At 38.7% G+C, this 26,165-nt stretch overlaps 1 protein-coding gene across 4 annotated transcripts in view; it reads right to left on the bottom strand.

Annotated features, from left to right (window-relative positions):
- Window positions 1-8,349: 8,349 nt before the first annotated feature.
- The window catches only part of RBM25 (RNA binding motif protein 25), a 59,547-nt gene continuing 41,731 nt past the window's right edge, over window positions 8,350-26,165 (bottom strand). For 3 of the 4 annotated variants that reach the window (XM_023255809.2, XM_045060178.1, XM_003987804.6), the window contains 10 exons: window positions 25,458-25,744; window positions 23,887-24,109; window positions 23,494-23,583; window positions 20,904-20,977; window positions 18,383-18,533; window positions 15,221-15,545; window positions 14,574-14,848; window positions 14,134-14,232; window positions 12,567-12,614; window positions 8,350-8,783 (listed from right to left, as the gene is read on the bottom strand). In XM_023255809.2, the coding sequence (XP_023111577.1) occupies window positions 8,691-8,783; window positions 12,567-12,614; window positions 14,134-14,232; window positions 14,574-14,848; window positions 15,221-15,545; window positions 18,383-18,533; window positions 20,904-20,977; window positions 23,494-23,583; window positions 23,887-24,109; window positions 25,458-25,744 (1,665 nt within the window). In that variant the 3' untranslated portion in view covers window positions 8,350-8,690. Of the gene's footprint in view, window positions 8,784-12,566; window positions 12,615-14,133; window positions 14,233-14,573; window positions 14,849-14,993; window positions 15,068-15,220; window positions 15,546-18,382; window positions 18,534-20,903; window positions 20,978-23,493; window positions 23,584-23,886; window positions 24,110-25,457; window positions 25,745-26,165 lie in introns of those variants that run through there. The other variant, XM_023255810.2, reaches the window with a different exon arrangement.

The following is a 26,165-nucleotide window of genomic DNA, read 5'->3' as shown; positions in this document are numbered from 1 at the left end:
CACAGAGCCTGCTTGGGATTCTCTCTCTCACACTCTCTCTGTGCCCCTCCCCTGTTCCTGCTCTGTCTCTCTCAAAATAAACAAACATTTAAAAAAAGATTTATGCGTATGTATAAATACAACTATGTCAAAACACAATCCTGCAAAAAGAAACAAAACGGTTATTTTAAAAACAGCCACCAGGGGCGCCTGGGTGGCGCAGTCGGTTAAGCGTCCGACTTCAGCCAGGTCACGATCTCGCGGTCCGTGAGTTTGAGCCCCGCGTCGGGCTCTGGGCTGATGGCTCAGAGCCTGGAGCCTGTTTCTGATTCTGTGTCTCCCTCTCTCTCTGCCCCTCCCCCGTTCGTGCTCTGTCTCTCTCTCTCTGAAAAATAAATAAACGTTGAAAAAAAAAAAATTAAAAAAAAAAAAAAAAAAAAAAAAAAACAGCCACCAGTGACTGAGTAACTGGACCACAGATAATTTTTCCTTTCGTTTTAGGGATTTATTCATCTTAGAAATATAAACATCCTGGGGCACCTGGGTGACTCAGTTGGTTAAGCATCCGACTTTGGCTCAGGTCATGATCTTGCAGTTTGACAGTTCGAGCCCCACATTGGGCGTGCTAGCTCAGAGCCTGGAGCCTGCTTCGAGCTCTGTTTCTCTCTCTCTCTCTGCCGCTCCCTTGCTCACATTGTCTCTCAAAAATAAATAAACATTAAAAAATTTAAAAAAGAAATATAAACATCCTTGGGGGGCCTGGCTGGCTCAGTTCATGGAGCGTGTGACTCTTGATCTTGGGACACGAGTTCAAGCCACATGTTGGGTGTAGAGGCTACTTCAGTAAATAAATCTTTAAAAAAAAATACACATATCCAGGATTTGCTGAGGAAAAGCAAGCAAAGACATTGGGAATGACAATCCTGGGCATCAAGGAAGAAGAGTCCCAAATAAGGAGCTAACTGATCGACTAGGGTAGAGCCTATCACATCAGAGTCTCCTTTTAGGCTATCACCAGTCATCAGTGGGATGGTGATATAAACATTTGAGACTTGAGGCATTTGGAGGGAACATATAACTATAAGCTACTCTTTGTGGAATCTCAATAGTGGAAAGGAGTAGGAAAGGTTAAGTTTTTGTGTTCTTTAAAACTTTTAGTCCAGACTGAAGAAAGAAAATAATGGAATACTTGAGCAAGGCTCAAGAAATTGCAAAATGTAGTTAGAAAGTAGGGCAGTGGAGATCTCCTGGATAGGATGGGTGGAGGTATCTATAATTATCTACAGAAAATAAGGTTTAAGACGCATATCATCATCAACTGGAAAGCTAGAACTAGAAAATATGCCTAATGCCTTTTTTTTTTTTAGTCGTCACACCCAGCATGGAGCCCAACTCAGAGCTTGAACTAATGACCCTGAGATCAAGACCTGCAGGAGATCAAGAGTCAGATGCTTACCCTACTGAGCCACCCAGGTGCCCCGCCTAATGACTTTTTTAAAGATAAGGTTTTATTAAACTTGAGACTGAGTTGCTGAGTAAGGGGGTGGGGGTTGGGGGAATCAAATGACTTGCACTCAGTGAATATTTTTTCCACACCTACTGTATAGTACTGGAAGTTCAAAAACAGTAAAAGCTGCAATGTTTGTGAAAAGGAACTGAAGTTCAGTAAAAGAACAAGAAATACAGCACCGAGGAGCCAAAATATCTGCAGCGGTGCATTTATATTTTCCCAAGGGTTTGGAACTTGGGGACAGGAATGGAGAAGCAAAATAATATGAAGGGTGGCAAAAAACAGTATTAAGTGGAGCGCCTAGGTGGCTCAGTTGGTTAAGTGTCCAACTCTTGATTTGGACTCAGGTCATGGTCTCAAGGTTCTTCAGTTCGAGCCTCATGTAGGGCTCTGCTCTGACAGCCAGGAGCCGGCTTGTGATTCTCTGTTGCCCTCTCTCTCTTCCCCTCCCCTACTTGAGCTCTTGTCTCTCAGGATAAACTTAAAAAAATAAAATAAAATGAAAACCCACAGTAGTGAGTGGTGAAAGATGAGGCAGATGGAAATCCAGAGTGCCAGATCTATTGGTGGAGACAGTCTATTACAGATTAGAGGCTAGAGCAGTCACTGGTCACTAGCACGTAGTGTTAAGACCTGGTCAGAGAACCAACACCATTTCTTTACGCCACTGATTCCAAGGCAATCCTACTCAACACTTTCTACACAAAAGCAGGTTGCCATTTTTTTTTAAGTAAGCTCTACGCCCAACGTGGGGCTTGAACTCATGACCCCAGAGACTAAGAGTCACCAGTTGGTCAGTTGGATCTACCAACTGACCTACGCAGGTGGCCCTTTATTTATACACAATGTCACTGCCCCGTTTCCTATGGGAATAAAGAATTGAAATAGAATAAATTGTCATCAGAGCTTCGTGCTTGGCCACTATCTCATTAGCTCTCACATCAGTCTTATTCATTGCAAGGATCATCTCCTGAGACTTGGACCTGATGAAGATAAAAAGCTAGTTATCTCTTTACTTTTTGTTTTTTAGAGAGAAACAGAATGCATGAGCAGAGAAGAGGGTCAGGGAGAGAGACAGCTTAGGCAGGCTCCACACTGAGTGGAGCCCACACTGACATGGGGCTCAATCCCACAACCCTAGGATCATGACCTGGGATGAAATCAAGGGACCCAACCAACTGAGCCACCCAGGCTCCCCAAGGGCTAGTTATCTTTTTTTTTTTTAATTTTTTTTTCAACGTGTATTTATTTTTGGGACAGAGAGAGACAGAACTTGAACGGGGGAGGGGCAGAGAGAGAGGGAGACACAGAATCGGAAACAGGCTCCAGGCTCCGAGCCATCAGCCCAGAGCCCGACGCGGGGCTCGAACTCACGGACCGCGAGATCGTGACCTGGCTGAAGTCGGACGCTTAACCGACTGCGCCACCCAGGCGCCCCAAGGGCTAGTTATCTTATCTTCTATTTTTAGCCTTCAGTTCTTGTGTATGTTTGTATTTTATGAAATCTTTTTTTTTTTTTTTTTTGAGAGAGAGAGAGAGAGAGAGAGAGAGAGAGAGAGAGAGAGAGAGACAGAGAGGGAGACACAGAATCCGAAACAGGTTCCAGGCTCTGAGCTGTCAGCACAGAGCCTGATGCAGGGCTCAAACTCACAAACCGCGAGATCATGACCACAGTCAAAGTTGGATGCTTAACCAACTGAGCCACCCAGGCACCCCTAATCTCCTCCTTAACCAAGAACTTGGGCCCTTCCTTTTAAAAAGTGTGCCTCAATAAAATACTTAAAAACTAAACTTTAATATATAGACTTTTCACCTATAGTAACAACTAGTCTAGTCTCTTCACTAGGGTGTATTTACTAGTATTTTTCAATTGACAGGAAAGAAATGAAGCTTTGTAGTTTTTGGATTCTACAACCTAGCGTTCACTAATTTTTCCTTTTGTTATTTAAAAAAACCAGGAAAAATAGCTGTTCAGAACTATTTAATTGCTTCAAAGATTTGCGAGAAACGTTTCATGTGGAGGAATTTTATTAACAAGCACTTCCCTCTCCTTAGGTTGATGTCAACATCTAGACCAGATCTGTCCAATGTAACTTTCTGCAATCATAATCATGTTCTATGATCTGCAGTCCATCTAGTATTGCTAGCCACTTAGCTATATATGGCTATTCAGCACTTGAAATATAGTGTGGCAAAAAAAAAAAAAAAAAAAATATATATATATATATATATATTTTAGTCACGTGACATTCAAACATTTGAAATATGCTAGTGTTACTGAAGAACTGAGTTTCAAAATTATTTAACAAACGTAAAATCTTTGATAGTGCAGATCTAAATGGTGAATTAGAATCCTATATATAGGCCTCTAGACACCTATCTGTCAAGAACACTGTTGCATTGGGTAGACTATGTGATCTCGAAGTTCCCTTCTACATATTACTACCTCTGCTAAGAATCTAATGTCCCTTTCCTCTCAACCATGAAGTTAGTTCAACAGTTCAGACAGTACTTTGTGTGTATATTAGCATTCCTCTCATTATTCCTTCTTCACCATTACTGTCTGCTAGTAGAGGAATCTTGTCTTATTAATGTCTATCAGTCTACCTACCTTTTAACATGAATGCCACATATTGTGTTTCAATGGCTAAAAAGTTATACACCAAAAAGCAAAAGGACTGCCTCTTAACAATTCAGCCACCACTTGACACGAGAAGCTAGGTCATAAATCCAAGTACTATGTGATGTGGCAAAGTAGGTAGACGTGGGAGTGTCATTTAATGCAGACAACATGGCTTGAAAAAAACTTTTATTTACTTTTGTTTATAGAAATTATTTTCTTCCTGGGCATTTTAGATTGCTATTCCTAACCTTGGCCTTCATACGAGGTAAGTGATAAAATGAAAGGCAAAGATACTGTCGAATAAAGATGAAACTGTAAGCACTCAAATGTAAATAACAAAATTACATCAATAATTCAACGTAATCACATTTCAAAAATTCTACCATTTATCAAAAATTATAAGCTCACTTTGGCCCACAGTATGCATATTATAGTAATAGTTCTTGGGTTTGAAATACATATATGTGAATTTCCCAGTTTCCTTCCTGACACCTAGACTGACCATTTCTCTGCCTATTTGGGATTCTGTCTCATACTCTTTATATGCAGTGGCATTCAGAGATCAATTTCAACATCCCTTGTTGAGCAATACTATTTCTCAATTTCATATTGTTAAAAGAAGTCTGATATATGACCTGAAAAGATCTGTAAACATTCTGACATAAAAGCTTTCAGTAGTTTTGTGTAGAAAGTAAAAACGATTATAGAACTCATCAGAAAAAGCTGAGTAAATAAGCCTCATATACACACTACTATTTATTAGCATTGCAACTTTTTTTTACTTCATATGGAAGGAGACAGTAAGTGTTTAGTTTCATATGATTTGCGAGCTGTTTCTCAATTTGTCCAGCATGTATCTAGCACTGGTGCCTGATTTGTACCTGATTAGAAACAGCACTCTCTACAAAATCATTTGCCTCTACTACATATGCAAGTGTTATGGTAAGAACCAGAATAAGTGAAAACAGTTCTCTAAGGAGAAAATGTTCTGGGACTAGCTGGGAATAAAGCCTAGAATATTACAGTCAGTCTCAGGCACCACTTTTGGAAGATTATGTTATGTTCATGAACATACATAACATGCATCTATCTGCCTCAAAAAAAAAAAATGTTTCTCTCTTTAAAGTCCACTTAAAAAGAAAATTACACTGCATTTGTGTACTGTTAGGACAAAATACTAGTACAGGTTTCCCTGGCTTTTCAGAAGTCAAGTTACTCCACTTTTACGCAAGACCTACATAGACCTACATTAGCACCTTTTTTGTCCCAACCAAAAGAAATCTGAACAGGATTTTCACTTTTACGAGAAAAGGGAACATACAGCAAAAATAGCAATCTGCGTTTGTTTTACAGTGAGCCCTTACAGAGGCAGCAAGAGAAGCGCCACCAAGTTCCTTCCTGGGGGACCACACTCAGCATAGGGCCACCACAGCTTTGAACTGTGTCCCTGATTGATCTGGATATATTTTGTGTGTCTGTTAGCAAGACATATTCTAAGATATCAGATAAGTGTGACAGAGGTTACCTTTGGGCCAGGAATAAATACTCAAAATAATTTCTCCATATAAATTAATGGTTATTGTGTCTTCACTTTATGCCATTTCAGCTTTCATAACGTTTCACAAGGGTGCCCCTGGGTGGCTCAGTTGGCTCAGGTCATGATTCATGGTTCCTGGGATTGAGCTCTGTGTAGAACTCTGTACTTGGGATTCTCTCTCCCTCTATTCCCCACCCCTACCCCGCCTGCTCACGCGGATGCCTGCATTCTTTTTCTCTCAAAAATAAACAAACATCAAATGTTTCACAGGAACGCTCAACTTCAATAGCACGGGAAACCTGTACTGAGAACATACCTTAAACTGCTAATCAAAATGTAGTCCCTAGATCAGTTAACACTGGCATCACCCAGAAGCTGGTCAGAAATGCAAATTTTCAGGCCTCCCTCTAGCCCCACTAAATCAGAGTCTACATTGTAATAAGAGCCCTAGCTGATTTAGGTACACATTAAAGTTTGAGAAAAACTACTTCAAACAACTGATCTTTCCTCCATTAACAAATGTACATATTTAATGTTATTTATAGGATCAAATGAGGAAAAAGCATGATTTATTTTCTGCCAGGTCAAGAATGATTCTCAAGATTTTCATGTAATTTTACAACAACTTGAATGAATGGGCACTATAAAGATTTCCAAATTGAAATTAATCTATGGGCAAACGGTAAAGATAACCCAGAAAGCTCAAGTAATTTATTAGAAATGTTCTTACGTGTATTCTCCCAAACACTAGAATACACTAGTTTATACATGTCCGATTCTTTATATGCAAATCTGAAAAACAAGAAACTGAAAACCTTATAAGCTTGGTGGCAAACCTGGTCTTGAGTGGATAGGAAACCATTACAAATGATCTTTAACCCAGTGACTGTGATCACTCCTGTCCCACTGCAGAAATGTGATGTATGAGTTTGGGATCGCAACACAAATCTTAGTGGAGATGTGAAACAGTATATGGTATGTGCCCCAAGACTTGCAGATAGGGACCCTCAAGATAAATACAGTGAGAGAGCTGGAGAAGATAAAAGCAAAAGAAATTAAATCTATCTGAATAAATCTTCATGCTAATGCTGGCTAAATAAACACAACCTAATATGATGCCCTAAAAGCAGTAACACAGTAAGATAGAGAGGAATGATAAACTGTTTGAACAAGGTACAAAGCTGGAGGGATTAATCTGAGAAAAGGCTAATCAATTTGTAGATGGCAAGGAGCATGAACTTTCTGAAATTTTCCCTGGAGAAACCAGAACTTAAAAATGATAATACTAAAAGACTGTATTCTCCACAAATGTATAGATTAATCCAAAATAAGGCAAATGGCCCCTCTGACCTTCAGTTACTAACACTCATAAAAATCAAGTACATCAAAAATTCAGCCCACATTTTCAAGTTCTGTTTCTAGTATGCACTGTACAATTACAACATGATGCCATTTATTTAACAAGACTCTGAAAGAATGGGTCCCCAAGATCAAATATATACAGTTTTAATATTGGAAATATGTACATAATGGAACCACCTCAAGGTTCAATGTTAAGAACAGTGTTTCAAATTCCTTTTAAGATGTAAAAAAAAAAATCTAGTAACTCAAGCTCAGTTATGCTTTTATAACAAACCCCACTACCCCCAATTTTTATCTTTCTTTTAAATAAATACTCAGACATGGGAATAACTGCACCTAATTTGTGTTAAGAACTGTTTAAAACCTGTTACATTTTCAGGTAATTTTGCTCCCTGGTGAAATTCTGTTCTACAATAAAGAAAGCCCCATAATATGTCTCTAAGAACACCATCAGTATATTTTTTAAACATTGGTGAGCAGAGGTAAACGAGGTGTGTGCGTGCATATACACTCATAAGATATAAACCTTTACAAAAGTGAAAACAAAAAATTAGTGGTAACTGCCATAAATGATTTACTTTACACTCTTAAAAATAAGATGTAAACTTTGCAAACTGCCATGCTCAATTCCTGTTGGTCTTTTTTCCAGATTTTCCTAGTCTGTAAAATTACCTAATTTTACCTTTTGTTTTTAAAAATGATTTTTTTCATCTATGCTTTGCAGATTAAGGGGGTTTTTGTTTTGTTTTGTTTTGTTTTTTTCAAACAAAAGAATACACCAAAATAAAGCTAAGGACCAATTAGTGCAAAAATGCATCAAATAACGTTCTCCAGAATGTAAGGATCTGCCTCATTTCTGAACAATGAAATTAAGGGGAAAACCATTATGATTCACGTTCCCTTAAAAAAGACAGGCTGAAGCAGCCAGCTATCAACAGGAAAGCCCCATTCCATTCACCAAACTGTTGCTGGCCACAAGAGAATACCATGCTCTGGGACACTAATAACCTAATTATCCCAGACATTTGGCTTGGCATAATACCACGTTTCCTTTAGAATTCTACTCTTCAATAAGGAAATGTTTAAGGGAGCCCTCCAAAGAAAATTAGGGAAAAGTAAGACATTTATACACATTCACACGAACACATTCATACAGAGATACAGTAGGAATGGATTGTCTGCTAATCTTAGCACTCTAATTTTAAATTCCATGCCTTCAGGAGGGCTTGCCATTTTTGATCAAGGGGTGGGAAAGGTAATAGGTATGGTGGGTATTCTTTCAATTAAAATCATTCATGTAGGTTCCTATACAGTACAGTTCAACATTAAGTGCAATTCTGCAAAAGAATTGGGGAGTCATTTTAATATTTACAAGAAATAAATCAGCAGAACAAGATTATATCAGATAGGCTGTGTACAGTAGCTGCGGCTTATAAAACATACCAGTAATTTGTACCTGGTGAGTATAAAGAGAACCAAGGTAGGATTCAGATGTCTTTACAACCAAGGGAGTACACAGGGCATCAACAAATTAGAGGACAAAAAAATTCACATTTTCTACATTGAAAAAAAAAATTACAGATCTCACAAATGTCTTTGAAGACAAAGAAAAAGTCAAAGTCCTCTGAAGGGTGGGAAAGAAGAAGCAATCTGAAACGGAACTCTAAATGTAAAAAGTTTTACTTCACAAGACCAATTTTCTTGGCTTCTGTTTCATATATCAATAATCTCCACATTTTGACTATAAAAACTTCTGCTTCTTCATCAAGTACCTGGAAAAGGAAAAGAAAAAACTGAAAAGACAGTAACAGATATAAAGCAATCATCAGCATCTCCCATTGGTGACTGTAGTTTTTTTTTTTTAAAGGTTTTTATACATTGACAAACATTTACTTTCATTAAAATGACTTGAAGGAAATCTGTCTAGTGTGAGAAGTGTATTAAGTAGTACAAATAAATTGCACACACAAGGGGTGCCCGGGTGGCTGAGTCGGTTGAGCGACCAACTTCGATTCAGGTCATGATCTCACAGTTTGTGGGTTTGAGGCCCACATCAGGCTCTGTGCTGACCGCTTGCTCAGAGCCTGGAGCCTGCTTCAGAGTCTGTGTCTCCTCTCTCTGCCCCTCACCCACTCACGCTTTGTCTCACTCTGTTTCTCAAAAATACATAAATGTTAAAAAAAAAAAAAATTTTTTTTTAAATTGCACACACAAGAAAAGGCAGTGTATTCAGGAAAATTCCATGGCCTATCAAATACTAACACCACGATACTTTGTCAATTCCCTTAAAAAATCCCACACAAAATTTTTAAAAATTCCCTTAAATTTTTCAGTGATGACAATTAATTAAAGAACTCCTGGGGCACCCGGGTGGCTAAGTCAGTTAACAGCTGACTCTTAATTTTGACTCAGGTCATGAGCCCAGGGTTGTGGGATCAAGTCCTGCATCAGGCTCTGCACTGAGTGTGGAGCTTGCTTAAGATTCTTTCTCTCTCTCTCTCTCTCTCTCTCTCTCTCTCTCTCTCTCTCTCTCTGTTCTTCCCTATCCCACCCTAAAATACAAAAAAAATTTATTTTAAAAATACTTCTGTTCTTTTGTTTGTTTGTTTGTTTTGAGAGAGTGGGACAGGGGCAGAGAGGGGGCTAGAGAGAGAATCCCAAGCAGGCTCCACACTGTCAGCACAGAGCCCAACACGGGGCTCGAACTGACAAAATGCAAGATTATGATCTGAGCCAAAGTCAAATACCCAACCAATTGAGCCACCCAGGTGCCCCAAAGAGTCAATTCTTAAAAAAAATAAGAAGAAGAAAACTTAGTCAGACTCCTATGAGCCAGACTTGTCCCACAGTTTAAGAGAAATGTGCACCAACACTAATCAATGTGAAAAATATACCTTAGAAATAATATAGAACTAGGTACAAAATACAATCAAAGTTCATTAGTTTATGTATAATGAGGAAAGGTACAGTTTGAAAAAGCCAGATTTTTAATAAGAACAAAATACTACTTGAGCTAAAAAAAATTCAATTGCGTTTATTCAGGAAATATTTAGAGGGTGAGCTTTTGCAGAACCAATTGACAAAACTAGCTCAATTAGCTGCTTCCTACTCTGATCAACAATGAGCCAGAAAATTAAAACAACATAAATAATTGACCAGTAAAGAGTCTAATTATACTCCGGGGGTAGCTGGGTGGTTCAGGGGATTAACCATCCAAATCTTGATTTTGACTTGGGTCATGATCTCACAGTTCATGGGTTTGAGCCCTGCATCAGGCTCCATGCTGACACTGCAGAACCTGCTTGGGATTCTCTCTCTTCCTCTCTTTCTACCCCTCCCCAACTCATGCTCATGCTCGCTATCTCTCAAAATAAATAAACTTTAAAAAAAAAAAAAGCGCCTAATTATACTCCAAATATCAAAATATTTCAACAGATCAAAATGGATGGACACTGACACGACAGCTTCTCTGACAGAGATTGCAACTCTGCCAAGGCCAAATACTACAACAGTTTTTTTGTTTTTAAAATAATCTCTACACCCAATGTGGGGCTCAAACTTGCAAACCCCGAGATCAAAAGTCACATGCTCTTCTGACTGAGCCAGCCAGGCACCCCTAGAACATTGTTTGTTTTAATTCCTTAACTCAGACCCAACTATAAAATCCCTCTCTCAACCCCAAGGATAACCTTTTGAAGAGGCCTGAAGGTCAGGGAAATTCAGATTCTATCTATCCCCAAGGAGGGATCTATTCACATTTCTCCTTTCATCTGAGGATCAGCATTATGAAGTCAACAAGCTTTTCACAAATACTTTATCAAAAATTCTAAACAACAGCTGCCATCAGGCTGGCTGGATAACAGAAAACTAATGTTACCTGGCTTTAGACATCATATAGTGCCCAGACACAAAGGAGCTCGACCTGAGAACTCCCTTTGGTTAGGCACCCCCTACGCCCTTTCCTGACAACTCTGCAGCTAGAAATATGAGCTATTCCAGGGACCTGTCATCTAAGAACATGCTTGGTGTTTCTTCCCCGACTCATCTTTCTACTCCTGCCTTCCCACTCTGCCTTTTGGACTCCATTACTCTTTATACTAACTACTCTCAAATTCTTTAATTAGTTTTTTCACCTATTCACCTTAACTGTAAACCTGGTGTGTCCCTGAAAGACCCTGACATTCCTGTAGCCTTCTCAGGAAGTTCCTTACTTTCGAAGCCTTAGTCTCAGAGAGGGGAAGCTGCTGGGGCCTCCCTGTTTCTTTTTGCAAACATTATTCTGACCGAGGTTCACGAGCTCTCACTACGCTACCTCCCACTCCGATAACAGCCATCTAGCAAATACCTAGTCTTCCACTCACAACAGATGGAACACTCTAGCTTTGCTTCCTATATTTCTCTTCAATCTCTGTCCAAACACACAGGAATTTCCACTTCTATGTGTATGACCCAGGCAGAAAATTCACGTATAGTCTAAACCAGGACATCAGCTTGACCCCAGAAACTGTCTCTCATGGCAATATTTGCAACACACCATTGTCTGGATCACTTGTCTGATTGTCTGAATACATCACTTCTTTCTTAAACATTCTACTCTTTCACTATAACCGCTCTTCCCACAGTGTCACTGGAACCACCAGCCCTTCATTCATGCAACCACCAGCTTCATTCCGATGTCACTGCCTTCTCTTCCTAGCTTGGATTTCACAGTCCATTCAACCATTCTCACTTCCACCATCAGTTCTGCTCCTCCTTTCTTTTCTCACAAAATCACAATGTGAAATAAATGCAACTACTGACCTGATTCTAATATTCAAATTACATGTAAGTCGGACTTGAGTTTAACTACTACCTGTCCAAGTGACAAAAGTTACAGAAGTCTTTCCAAGTCTGCTTATTTTATTTATTTAATGTTTTTAAAATTTATTTCTGAGAGAGAGAGAGAGAACAAGAGGGGAATGGGGGTGGACAGAGAGACACAGTACAGAGGATCCGAACTGGGCCCTGCACTGACAGAAGCAAGCCTGATGCGGGTCTCAAACTCATGAATCGTGAGATCGTGACCTACACCGAAGTCGAACACCCAAACAACTAAGCCACCCAAGCACCCCTTCAAGTCTCAGTTTAGATGGTAATTCCTGTGATGCTTGTCCTAACTGCTCCATCTCCTCTGTCCCCACATCTTTTTTTTACATACCCCCATGATAACAAGTATATTATAGTATCCGAATTAGTATACCTATCTCCCTGCTACTTCTTTAAGAACAGACCCAGTAAGCACTTAATGTTTTCTAAAGGTATGGATAGATCCAGGATTTATATTTATGATACATACAAACAACAAAGGCAAGGGAGGGAGAGAAGACTGTTAATGTTGTCTAATGACATCTTGACGTGAGTACTTTTTAACTTCTTTTAATGTAGATTCACATTTTAATTCAGACTTCTAAAAAGATAGATTCTGGAACCAACAAAGGTAAAAATTTAACCAAATACAGAGAAGATTAGTCTGTTTACAGATATTGATTAGAGTAGTAATAATAAATGTGACTTACCATGGCAACATCATCTAAAATGCTCTGAGGTGAACTATGAGCCATAACCTAAAAGAAACAAATAATCATCATTTTGAAAATGAATTCAAAATTAGCAATATAGTCAAGAAATGTTTAAAGTGCCCTCAAACTAATATGGGAATTCCTTGTGACTAAAGAAACTTTCTATAAATTTCTTAATTCCCAGAACCCCACTCTCTTCAATGGAAGTTTTCCACCAGAACTTGGGATCTCGATCATTATACTATGTGTTCTAATTCAAATCTGGAGTACAAATTTCAGTGCTACAATAATTACAAGTGGAAAGGGCAGCCTAAGTTTGCTAGAACAGTAGTGGTAGAAAAATAAGCACCTCCTTGAAATGTAATTGGTTATTCCTTTACAGAAATATAGTGCTTCTACTATAATAACTGCTTATTAACAATAGTAAAGCTTTGCCTCCAGGAGACAACGGAAGGATGTAGTATACGTTGGTGGTTAAGAGTATTAAAACTACAAGTTATACAGACTTGGCTCTTACTATGTAACCATGGTCAAAATACAATCTCCCCCTAAGCCTCAATTTCTTCATGTATAAAATGGAGATAACAATAGTAATTTATACTTCCTAAGGTTGTTGGGAGGCTTAAAGAACATAAACTCCCATTAAGATGCTTAACACAGTACCTGCAAAGAACACAGCTCGGCACACAGCAAATCAATCAATAAAAAGGACCATTATCATTCTATGAAGGAAACTATTTTGCTCCTCTTTCTAAGGATGGATGACTGACAAACTGATGAGATAACCTATCAGCTGTCTCCACAAAAACCTCCCCAACTTGGGGTGCCTGGGTGGCTCAGGCAGTTATGCAATCTGACTTCAGCTCAGGTCATAATCTCATGTTTCAGGTGTTCAAGCCCCACATCGGGCTCTGTGCTAACAGCTTGTAGCCTGGAGCTTGCTTCAGATTCTGTGTCTCCCTCCCTCTCTCTCTGCCCCTTCCCTTCCCTGCTCGTGCTGTCTCTTCAAAAATAAACATTAAAAAAAAAAAAAAAAAAGCTTCCTCAACTGTACTTCAGCAGCATTCTAACTGTTAAGACAAGAAGGTGGTGGCAAGGCATTCTTGGGGGCAGAAGAGAGCAAAAGTGGCAGCAGTCAGCAAATCTGTTCTCCTTGACCCTCTGAAATGAAAGCATATGGCATAAGGGTATGAGATAGGGTGGAGGCCATGAAATCTCTTACCTGAAACTACCATAGACTTAATTTTGCAAGACTTTTTTATTTTAAAAAGTGTCTAATATTTTATTTTATTTTATTTTTTAATGTTTGTTTATTTTTGAGAAAGAGAGACAGAGCGTGAGTGGGGGAGGGGCAGAAAGAGAGGGAGACAGAGAATCTGAAGCAGACTCCAGGCTCCGAACCGTCAGCACAGAGCCCAATGCAGGGCTTGAACCCACAAACCGTGAGATCATGACCTGAGCTGAAGTCAGATGCTCCACTGACTGAGCCACCCAGGCACCCTGAAAGTGTCTAATATTTCAAAGATAACACAAATGTTGGGGATGGAGGGAGTAAAAGACTAACCTTAGAACAAACAAAATCAACTAATGTAGCTTCCTCTTCACCTATGTATTCTATAATTTTCTTATTAATCCATGGTCTAATCCGTCGTTCCATCAATATCTGCAAAATAAAGCATGGTTACTCAATTAAAAGAACTTTTTATTACATTTACTAAAAAGTCTAATATGTTAGTGATTTTTCATAAGACTAAAATATAGCATGCTATCATTCACAAGTTGAACTAAGACAGGTAGGTATCAAGATACAATTACTTGCTTCTGAAAGTTTATGAAGACTTTAAGTACCACCAAGAATTTCCTGAATCGTCTACCTAAATTCCTTGGCAGGTCAAGATGCCAGCCAAATTATCATCGGTATTTGGCATTAATAGAATCAACTGAGTTTGTATGCTATGATCAAAAACTACTTCCAATAAAAATGAAATACAATTTGCTACTCACAGAATCCACAATAGACCAATCCAGGGGATAAGCAAAGAGCTCAGGTTTGGCTGTAGGGATTTTCTCAATGAGGCTCTTGATGTGTTTGCGCTTTTCTTCAGTGTTTACGGTGCCTTTGGCAGCATTTTTATCATCTTCACCATAATCCAAGGGAACCAGTTTCCGTTTTCGGGGTACATCATCACTGTCTTCATCCTCAAATTTGTTAAAGACACTATCTACAGGGAGTTTCTTTCTCTTCACAGAGTTAGGTTGACCAGGACTATTGGAAGCACCTATAGTAAAAATTCTATATTAGCATGATGACTTCTTCAACTTTCATTTCATTTTACAACCCACCATCCCTCAAGAGCATTGCATAATATACTTTCACAAATCTCAGAGAAAGATCCCAACTGTAAAAAATAACTCACTACTCACAAGTGCTAGAAAATTTAACTTTTCACTTCTTCTCAGAACTTGAGGCAGCTGCAGATATAGGAGCACTAGTAGAACTACGAAAACAATCGTGAGCTAGAAAAGCATTTTTGAGTATTTTTCTATCTACCTACCAAGCAGCACATTACTTATGTTTTTTCCTTAAGGCAAAATTTAAGTGTATACAGGGGGGGAAAATAAAGGAAAGAAGGAAGAAAATGCTAACGTACCCAGTTTAAGACTTAGTCCTATTTTTGGCCTATGTTCCTCAGGTTGTTGTTGATCTGGTGAATTTTCATGAGGAATAATAATACCACAAGGAGACTCATCCCCAGGAGTGTTGGGAGTGGCATTGCCACTGGCAGAGGAAACAGATGGGGCAGAACTGATGGGCCTCAGAGTTGGTTTGAGACAGGGCTTTTGCTCTGGCTCTTCTTCCTCTTCCATGGGTTCCTCTCGTTTTTCTTCTTTTTCTTGCTTTTCTTCTTCCTCTTCCTCTGATTCTGGTTCTTGCTTTATTTGTGGTTGTCTGCGCCTTTCAGCCTCTTGTTCCATCTAAAACCAAAAGATAACGTGACTAACTTTAACAGATCACAACTATACTCAACCAGCTTTTTATTTTATATTATCTTTCAAAAAAATCTTTTTCTCACTAGGAATAATGAAACACTGCTTGCTTCTATAATCAGAAAGCTTCATAAATCTGTATGTTAGGTACTCTGCAAAATGTTTTTTCATTTTTAACATTTATATATACAGTTACTTATACCCTTCAGATAAAACAAAGGTAAATACATAACAGGTGGCTAATTCAAAATGAAAAGATAAGTTTATATATTTTTGTTAAAGAAATTATAGCTCAAAGTTTCATTTTTTTTTAAATGTTTATTTATTTTGAGAGACAGGGAGAGAGAAAGGGAGAGAACTGGAGGGGTTAGGCAAAGAAAGAGGGAGAGAGAATCCCAAGCAGGCTATGCGCTGTGCAGAGCCTGACGCGGGGCTCAAGTTCACCAACCATGAGATCAGGACCTGAACTAAAATCAAGAGTCAGACGCCCAACTGACTGAGCCACCGAGGCACCCCCCAAAGTTTTATTTTACAACAGTATAGATAATACATAAGAGGGAACTCAAACCCTAGCTTGGTCATAACTCATTTGTTCTATGGCACCTGGCTGGCTCAGTCGGTATAGCATGCAACTCTTGATCTTGGGGTTGTAAGTTTGAGCCCCACAGTGGGTGTAAAGATCAATTAAAAATAAAATCTTAAAAGATTTTTTATTTGTTCTTTCTAGGTCATGGCTAAGGGCGGTAGTCACTTTTGTATTCACGAACAGGAAAAGAAATGGGGAGGGTGGCGCCCGGGTGGCTCATTTGGTTCCGCATCTGACTTCAGCTTAGGTCATGATCTCACGGCTCGTGAGTTCAGGCCCCACGTTGGGCTCTGTGCTGACAGCTCAGAGCCCGGAGCCTGCTTCAGATTCTATCTCCATCTCTCTCTGCCCTCCCTCTCTCAAATCTAAACATATAAAAAAAAAAAAAATGGGGAACATTTTTTGGAGTTAAAAGCCTATTAACAGAGCACCTGGGTCACTCCGTTGGTTAAGTGTCCAACTCTTGCTTTCAACTCAGGTCATGATCTCACAGTCATGAGATCAAGCCCTGCATCGGGCTCCAAGCTGGGAGTTGAGCCTGCTTAAGACTCTCTTCCCCTCCCCAACCCACACTTTAATAAATAAATAAAAATAAAGCCTATATGTCAAAATGAACACTCTCCCTGAAATCATGAAAGATCACACACACACACACACACACACACACACACACACACACAAAATAACCATTAAAAGCATTATAAAAACTTGAGTGAATAGATCAATAATTTCTCTAAGCATGAAACAGAAAAACAGGGCAAAAAGATCCTTAACTATGTAACAATTAATAATTGGTACATGACATGACTCAACGCCATAAAACTATCAACTCACAAAGTAGGACAATGACAACTAAACAATGTAAGGCATTCAAACTCACTGACAGAGAATCAAAACATAAAAACACACCTAATCTGAATGTTACAATAGTAAGGACTTAAAAGACTAACAATACACTACGATGGTCAAGGTATAAAAAAAAGACATAAAGGCTATACACTGGCAAAATTCTGGTGGATTATACTCTATTTAAAGGCACATTAGAAAATAGCATGTAAATTATAATCCCATTTACAAAACTTATCTGAGTAGGATATATATATGCCAGTGTGATGACATTTAAAAAGCAACCACAAATCATGGCGCCTGGGTGGTTCAGTTGATTAAGCGTCTGACTCTTGATTTCGGCTCAGGTCATGATCTCACAGTTTGTGAGTTCGAGCCTAGAGTGGGCTCCACGCTGATACCACAGAGCTTGATTGGGATTCTAGCTCTCCTCTCTATGTGCCCCTCCCCCTGCTCATGCACTCTCTCAAAATAAACATTAAAAAAAAGTTTACAATACTATTAGCTTCATAATATATTAAGAACTAAGCACTTTTCTAAAGTGACACACTGTTCTTCTTTTTTTTTTTTAAAGAGAGAAAGAACACCAGCTGTAGAGGGAAAGAAAATCTCAAACAGGCTCCACGCCCTGTGCGGATCAGGTCACAGGGCTCGATCTGACAACCCTGGGCTCATGACCTGAGCTGAAATCAAGAGTCAGATGCTTAACTGATGGAGCCACCCAGGTGCCCAACACACTCTATTCTTAAAAGAAAGGGATATGCTATGTCCTATAACAAAGTCATTTCCTCTTTTTTAAAATGTTTTTCTCTTTTTAATGTTTACTTATTTTTGAGAGAAAGAGATGGAGCATGAGTGGGGAAAGGGCAGAGAGAGAGAGGGAGACAGAATCCAAAGCAGGGTCCAGGCTGTGAGCTGTCAGTACAGAGCACGACATGGGGCTTGAACTCGCAAATTGTGATATCATGACTTGAGCCAAAGTCAGATGCTCAACTGACTGAGCCACCCAGGCACCCCTGTTTTCCTTTTAAAGTGAAAAGTTGTTCATGAAAACATCTTCAATTTATTTAAGAAATAAAAGATTTCAGGTGGCAATGAGAGAAGGAACTCAACCCACAAAAGTCAGGAAGTGTCAACGCACATTACAGGAAGGACAGATTTCTATAAATGTTTTCTTAGATGACATTCCTTTAACTTAGGTAATATTCACAGAAATTAAGGAAGAAAACAGCTGGAAGATGTTTAGAATTAAAATTGTAAATCAACTAACACTGGTGATTTGTATGATAGAATAAAGAAAAAGACAATATTCTCCCCAAAACCAGCAAGATACATGAAACATAAGCTGCATCTCCCTTATAAGAATACTGTTGTGAATGTTATATTATCTCACCCTCTGGAGCTCTGCGTCTGGATCCGGGTGTCCTTCAGCCAGAAGGCGCTGCCTGATTTCCTCTAGCTCTTCCTTCTCTCTTTTCCTGTCCCGTTCATCTGCTTCCATTTCCTTTTCCCTATCACGCAATCTTTTCTGAAGAGCGCTTCCTCTGCAAAAGTAAAACATAACAGGCCTTAACATTCACATCAGCCAATAAACCTAACAGAAGTATCTTCTCCAGAAGTATCTTCTTTAAATACTAAAAGCTATATGATAAAAGAATGAAAAATGTGTTACTGTTCTTTATCTGCAGAACACCAACACCCAAGACAATGTGCTACCTGGTAATGTTTAATAAGGAAACATTGTCTTCTCATTTACCACCATGACTCATTCTTAAGTCATTTTATTTATTTGTTCATTTTTAAGTTTATCTTGAGAGGGAGAGAACATGAGCGCAAGAGCAGAGAAAGGGCAGTGTGTGAGGAAGAGAGAGAATCACAAGCAGGCTCAGTGCTTACTCGGGGATCGATCTCAGGAACCATGTGATCACGACCGGAGCTGAGATCAAGAGTCAGCACTTAATTGACTGAGCCACTCAGATGCCTCAAGTCATTTTAAATAAGTATCTAAAACAAGTAGAAAAGCAGTTTTCAGATGAAAGAAAGCTCTCATTTTGTACTTATTACAGAGAGAAACCCTGACACATAACTTGTGTTCTTTTGGATGCCAAGTTGTGAAAAATTAATACAAGGAGTAGTAATACCATGAAGAATAGTTCTTTTTTTTAATGTTTGTTTATTTTTAAGAGAAAGAGACAAAGCGTGAGTGGGGGAGGGGCAGAGACAGAGGAAGACACAGAATCCGAAGCAGGCTCCAGGCTCTGAGCAGTCAGCATAGAGCCTGATGCAGGGCTCGAACCCACGAACCATGAGATCATGACCTGAGCTGAAGTCAGAGGCTTAACCGACTGAGCCACCCAGTCGCCCCGTTCTTTATCTTCAATTTAAATCAATTCTTTCCATAATGGAAAACATCCTAGAAGGAAGTAGTGCAGAATCAACAGAAAACAAGAGATTCTCCCTACCCAGCAGTTTATTATATATCCCAGAATGTTGAAATTCTGTAATACTGATTTTACAATTCAATAATTTACTGACTTTTTTCCCCTTTTCTAAAAAGTCAAATCCTTGGTGTGCACTTAAGTTGCTAATTCCAGGGGCACCTGGGTGGCTGAGTTAGTTAAGCGTCCGACTTGGGCTCAGGCCATGATCTCTCAGTATGTGAGTTCAAGCCCCGCATTGGGATCTGTGCTGACAGCTCAGAGCCTAGAGCCTGCTTTGGATTCTGTGTCTCTGTCTCTCTCTGCCCCCCTCCCCCACTTGTGCTCTGTCTCTATCAAAAATAAATAAAATGTAAAAAAAAAAATTGTTAATTCCAATGTTTTAATTATGTGCAGTGAGTATATTAAAATTACACATTAAATGCCTTCCCTACATGCCTGGATCACGTCAGGTACATGAGATTAAAAAAAAAAAAAAATCACAATATTGTCCATAGTTTCAGGGAAATTATAGTTTGGGATGGAGGAAGGGGAACAAAGCAAACAAATTTACACTACTGTCACAGCACTAAAATTAGAGTAGTTTATTATTATTTTTTAATGTTTACTTTTGAAAGAGACAGCACAAGTGGGGGAGGGCACAGAGCAGGGGAGACACAGAACCCAAAGCAGGCTCCAGGCTCTGAGCTGTCAGCACAGAACCCAATGCAGGGCTCGAACCCACGAACGGTGAGATCATGACCCGAGCTGAATTCGGACCCTAAACTGAGCCACCCAGGCGCCCCTAAAATAAGAGTAGTTTAGAAATGCCATGGGAACATGACTTTACAGGAGGAGGAAAGGTAGGCTTTACAACCCTCACTTCAGAAAAATACGTCAATTGGGCAGCGGATGGGATGGTGTTTGGTTGGCTTTGTAACATTCTTGAAATCCTTGAAGACAAAAATTTTTAGACCACCTTAAATAGTTATTACTAGCTATTGGGGCGCCCGGGTGGTTCAGTGGGTTAAGTGTCCAACTTCTTCAGCTCAGGTCATGATCTCATGGTCCCTGTGTTTGAGCCCCGCCTCGGGCTTTGTACAGACATCTCGGAATCTGCTTCTGATTCTGTGTATCCCACTCTCTCTGACCCTCCCCCACTCATGCTCTGTCTCACTCTCAAAAATGAATGTTAAAAAAATTTAAAAAACAAAAACTAGTTATAACTTGTTATAAAAACTGGACCTCTTTAAAACGCATGAAAAAAATTAAGCGGTTTTAATACTATTATGGACACCCCCCCAAAAAGATAGAATTGTTGATCTCTTTCCAACAGTTCTCCCCTGTACTCCCCAAAACAACATATCAAATATGGGGGTGATTACAAGGTAGAACATGCAGGTTTTCTTTATTATCCCACTGAGTGAACCTGTCTGCTCTGGTAGGGAACATAAGGCTAATACTGAAAGATGAGCTCATAAAGCAAGGCTTATTTACCTGTAATATTTGGGATCATCTCTATCATCGTCATAATCTTCTAAGAATTCTTTTAGTCGTTTAGCTTCTTTTGCCTGTGAGAAAATTGAAGACAAAGTGTACAAAATTAACATGTGGGTAATGTTAGGTTACCCCCTTAAAAGGTCGTATTTGTTAGCCCCTCCTCCTTTCTTGGGAAATAGATTTTTCTCATCCATATCACTTGAATATTATAATTCTCATGTACTTGATATATTTAATTTAAATAACATTAGATATATTCTATCCTTTACTCTTGAAACAAGTCAGATTAAGGACTTATCCTTGCAAAAAGCACATACAGTATGCCACATATAGTATTTACTCCCTGAATATAATCTTCAACATATGGTAATGAAACTTGAGCATACGAAGAAACAAAATTGTAAGCTATTTTATAGAATCTATTAAAAAAAAAATTCTACATTTCATTTGTAGGGTATTATGCTATAGAAAGCAGTTTTTATAAAATGTAGAATTGAAAATCCAAATCATGTTCACGCATAAAAATCTAGGGGTGCCTGGGTGGCTCAGTCAGTTAAGCGTCCAACTCTTAACTTTGGCTCAGGTTATGATCTCAAGGTTCATAAGATCAAGCCCCACATTGGGCTATGTGCTGGACATGGAGTCTGCATAAGGTTCTCCCCACCTCACCCCCGTCACTCCCCCACTTGTGCATGTGCACGCTTTCCCTCAATCAATCAATCAATCAATCAATGTAACACCTATCTAACTCTGAGTGCACAAACCATTAAAGTATAGAACTTTCTCTTATTTTTGGAATTTCAAATATAATTATATTTAATAGCACTTACAGGTAACAATTACATAAAGCTATACAATATAAGTAAATAAATATTTACTTAGAATTTATATTCTCATCTATTATATCAACAACTTTTGTATCTACATACAAAGCAGATAATGCTAGGCTTCTAAATAAAAGTTCATTATTTTGACTAAAGTAAAATTTTAATAATTTCATCCAGTTCAAATGTTACCTCTCTGTAAAAACCTCCCTAACCTAACCATCTATCCGTCACAAATTCCTACCCCCAGACAGAATTAGTCGTTCTTTCTGTACTCCCTAAATACTGTAAACACACATTTACCATACCTTAAACACTCACACACACACTACAGTAACTACCTACCTAAAGTTAGAAGTAATAGTTACTCTTGTGTGCCCAGTACCCAGCACAAGCCCAAGGCTGGGATATAATGTACACACAAAATGGGTCAAATAAATGAAAACAGGCTGTCAAGTAGAAACGACAAAATTTACAAATACCTAATTAAAATACAGGATGGTGCATGAGGCACATACTAAAAATACAAACATAAGTTACCAGTCTTGAGGAGTAGAAACTTTTACTTTTTACATCATATACTTGTTACTCGCTTATGTTTATATAATGAGCACGTAACTGCTTTTGTAACTGGACTTTTTTAAAGCTCTCAAAGAATAATAGGAAATTTTTCTCTAGAAAGACAGTTTTCAGATTTGCTTGTTAAGAAGCAGAATCACTTCAAATCTATTCCACCATGTTGTTCGTGGCAAACATTTCTTATTTTAACTGTTTCTCACTATGTTATTCTCTTCCTATTTTCTAACCTAGCGATGAGAAAGAAATTCCAGAATGGGAGCACCAATTCAGGAGAACTGAAATTATGTTCATTCTCTGGCATTATGGATCTACTACACAGAAAACCCATACTATCTATCTAGTTGCTGCATGCACCCTCTTTTGGTTACTTACAAATACTCCCTCTATGTTTCATGTTCAAAAGCTATTTGAAAATTCCTAAGTTCTGTGACGTTTTTGGAAGAATAATCTCCTAACTGGAGATAATGAAACCTTCATGAAATTCTGGCAAAGACAGAACACATGGAACATGCCACTAAAACAAATACTATATAAAATCTTTTGTCATTCTACTTAGTAACGGCCTACGCGAACTGCTTTACTATTATCGTTTATCAAAGAGCGTGAATGCAAAATGTAAGGTTCATTTTTATGATTATCATGTATTTAAAAGAAACAGAGCATAAGGAAAAAAGTAATTCATAAATACTATATACTGAAGATAATAATTTTGATTTATAAAAACAGAGGTCTTTCTTTACACTGTATGTTAACTGGAATTTAAATAAAAACATCAAGAGGGAAAAAAACAGGTCTTCTCATGGCACGATTCCCTTCATCCACATATACTACACCAATACAGAACAGTATCAATGCCTCTTCAAATTCAAAATGTTGCAGATTCTTAATCAAAGAATGTTCTATAACTAATCATTTTACACATTCCTCCTCTATGACAGATTCACTTCAGTGGTATTGCCAAAAGGTAATTTTGTTTATAGGTAGCAAAAATGTGAAAAATAAGAGTAAGAAAGATTTTGGTGGTCTGGAATTGTCTGAAGATTATTTGAAATATGTAAAAATTAAGTTATCTATACTGAGAGCTTATACATTTTAATTATAAAGTTACTTCTAATTCTAGTTAATGGTAAAGAATTTGATCTGCTTTTTATTTGAAAAATCACTTATCAACCTAGAATAATTACCATTTCTCTTCTTCTTTCTTCTTCTCTTTCGGCCTCCTTCTCATACTCCCGGGTTTTCTTCCGTTCTCTGATTTCCCAATTCTTAAGGCGCTAAAAAAAAAAAAAATTGCCAAAGCTTCACAAATGTAAGCAAAGGGCCCCAACATGTTTGACTAGCTTACTGACTAGCAAAGCTTTAAAACTGAAAGCATTTCAAGGTTTGGGAGTTCAACCCCACATCAGACTCTCTGCTGTCAACAAAAAGCTTGCTTTGAACCCTCTGTCCCCCACTACTCTCTCTCTCTGTCCCTCTCCTGTTCACGCTTGCGCACGCGCACACTCTCTCAAAAATAAATAAACGTTAAAAAATTTTTTAATTAATTAAGAAAAATTTAAAGCATTTCCTCAATTTACCTCTTGGTAAGCAGCTTCTTTCTCGCGGAGTTTTCTTTCAAGTTTTCTTCGTTCATAAGCATCCTCTTCATCCTCTTCTCGGTCCCGCTTCTTGTCTTTCTCTCTCTCTCGTTCCCGTTCCCTTTCTCGCTCTCTCTCGCGCTCTCGTTCTCTTTCTCGTTCCCGTTCTCTCTCTCTCTCTCTTTCCCGCTCCCGTTCCCTTTCACGATCTCTGCTCTTTTCTCTATATAAACAAAAGATTTACAAAGTCTGTCAATCCCTCTGTTTTCCTTTAAAACCGAGGGAAAGGAGGACAACATATATTACAAAATACACAAAATCACAGGCCAGAATTTAGCATTTGATTTCTGCAGAATTGTAAACTCCTCTACATTCACCAGAAAGACACAATATAATTCTAGTCCCTAATTCTAAACTGCATTCTAAATTCAGCGTTAATGCTTATCAGTATTTCAGAAAACAGACAAACCCACATATAAGAAATACCAAGGACTGACAAACAAGTTAAAAGATAGTCTACCCCACTAGTGATCAAAGAACACAAATGTTGGCAAAGATGTGGAGAGAAGAGCACTTTGGCATGTTGCATGGATAAATTATAACTGTATCTACCAGCAATGAAGTGTCCTCCAATATTTAAGTCAAAGTGATAAAAAAAAAAATTGCAGAATATATGTAGTATGATGCCATGGATCTCATTAAATACAAATATATGTATGTACATAGTACATAAAACAATAGTTTATGTATTCATATCTGTAGTAAAAGTATGCTATTGTATATATGTCAAATTCTCAATAACGGTTACTCAAGAGGATAATGATTATTCCAGCAGAGGAAGTTAAAAGATTTTAATGCCCACTAAAGATTAAGGACACTGGATTTCTAGTTTCAGCAACTGGTGGACTAAAAGTGGACCTCCTTTTGGTTACAATCAGGTGAAAATCTACAACACAGAAATGTATTATCTGAAAACCAGCTTGGGGAAAAAAGGTGAGTTTTTCATCCTTCCCCACTTGCTTCCTTTGTTCATTTTTTCTTTACCTCATTCCTAAATAATTTAAGATGATTCATCAAATTCAACAAAATTAAGGAGAAAAATAATAAAACAAAGTGAAATTAACTAGAAGTCCTAAATAGAGAATAAATTGAGAGCTGGGCCGGGCGGGGGGAGTTGTGGCCATACAGCAGGCTACAGGACCACATACAGACATGAGTGGCTAAAAGCAGTGGTCCTAGAGCTGATTTCCCAGGACATGGGACCTCAATGAAATGGTAAATAGAAAAGATGCCCACCGACCCAGGGAGACAACAGGGACTCATGTCTTCCCAGAACACCGGGTGGAGAGTGGCTGCATTCTGGGTCCGTGTAAATCCTGGCTTCAGACAGTAATTAACTCTGAAGTTGAAAACCGTTACTTGAACCAATGCTTACGTGCGTGAGACAGTAAGCCAGGCACGCTCTGTGGCTAAGAAAATTCTCTCCTCACAGAAACATAAACAGTGTGGAGAGTAACAACGTACAGTTCTACTGAAGCAATCAGCAAACAGTAACTTCCACCAAACCTTACCTTGATCGACTCCTGTCCTTATTCCGATCCGAGCTCCTTTCCCGATCGCGGTCCCGGTCTCTCTCGCGGTCTCGGTCCCGATCTCTCTCTTTAGTGCGGTCACGATCCCTATCCCGTTCTCGTTCCCGCTCCCGTTCCTTCTCCTTTTCTCGTTCACGTTCTCTTTCCCTTTCTCGTTCCCGTTCTCGCCTTTCTCGTTCCCTTTCACGCTCCCTCTCTCTTTCTCTCCGTTCTTTCTCAATTTCCTGTCTTTCTTTTTCCTTTTTGCCTTTCTCTTCTTCCAGTTTCTAGAAACCAATAAAAGTACTTTTAGAGTTAACTCTGTAGCTCCAGTATTCAGATATTTCCCGGCGCAATGCCCAATATGGGGAACAAAAATAACCAAACCACTGGTACTTTAATATTAAGTACTTGTGGTTTTACTTGGCAAATTAAACTGAAGCAATCACAAGACTATATAGATTGCGTGCAAACCCAGATACTCTACACAGACCAGGAATCTCCAATCTTGGATGCTGGGAGATTGCGTCAAGTGTGGCTGGCCACTCAATGATTACGTAACAACTAAAATGACCATGAGGAATGTGGTGATTAAAAATAATATCTAGAAATACAATCACTTAGCTAAAATGTAATTCCTCTCATTATGAATTTCTGTAAACCAGTGCAACTACTGATTTACTACTGATACTAAATATAACCCCCAGA

Source organism: Felis catus, chromosome B3 (genome assembly GCF_018350175.1).
Source record: "Felis catus isolate Fca126 chromosome B3, F.catus_Fca126_mat1.0, whole genome shotgun sequence".
Classification (NCBI taxonomy): domain Eukaryota; kingdom Metazoa; phylum Chordata; class Mammalia; order Carnivora; family Felidae; genus Felis; species Felis catus.
The sequence above is the reverse complement of the archived record's forward strand: the minus strand, read 5'-3'. Positions and strand labels throughout refer to the sequence as shown.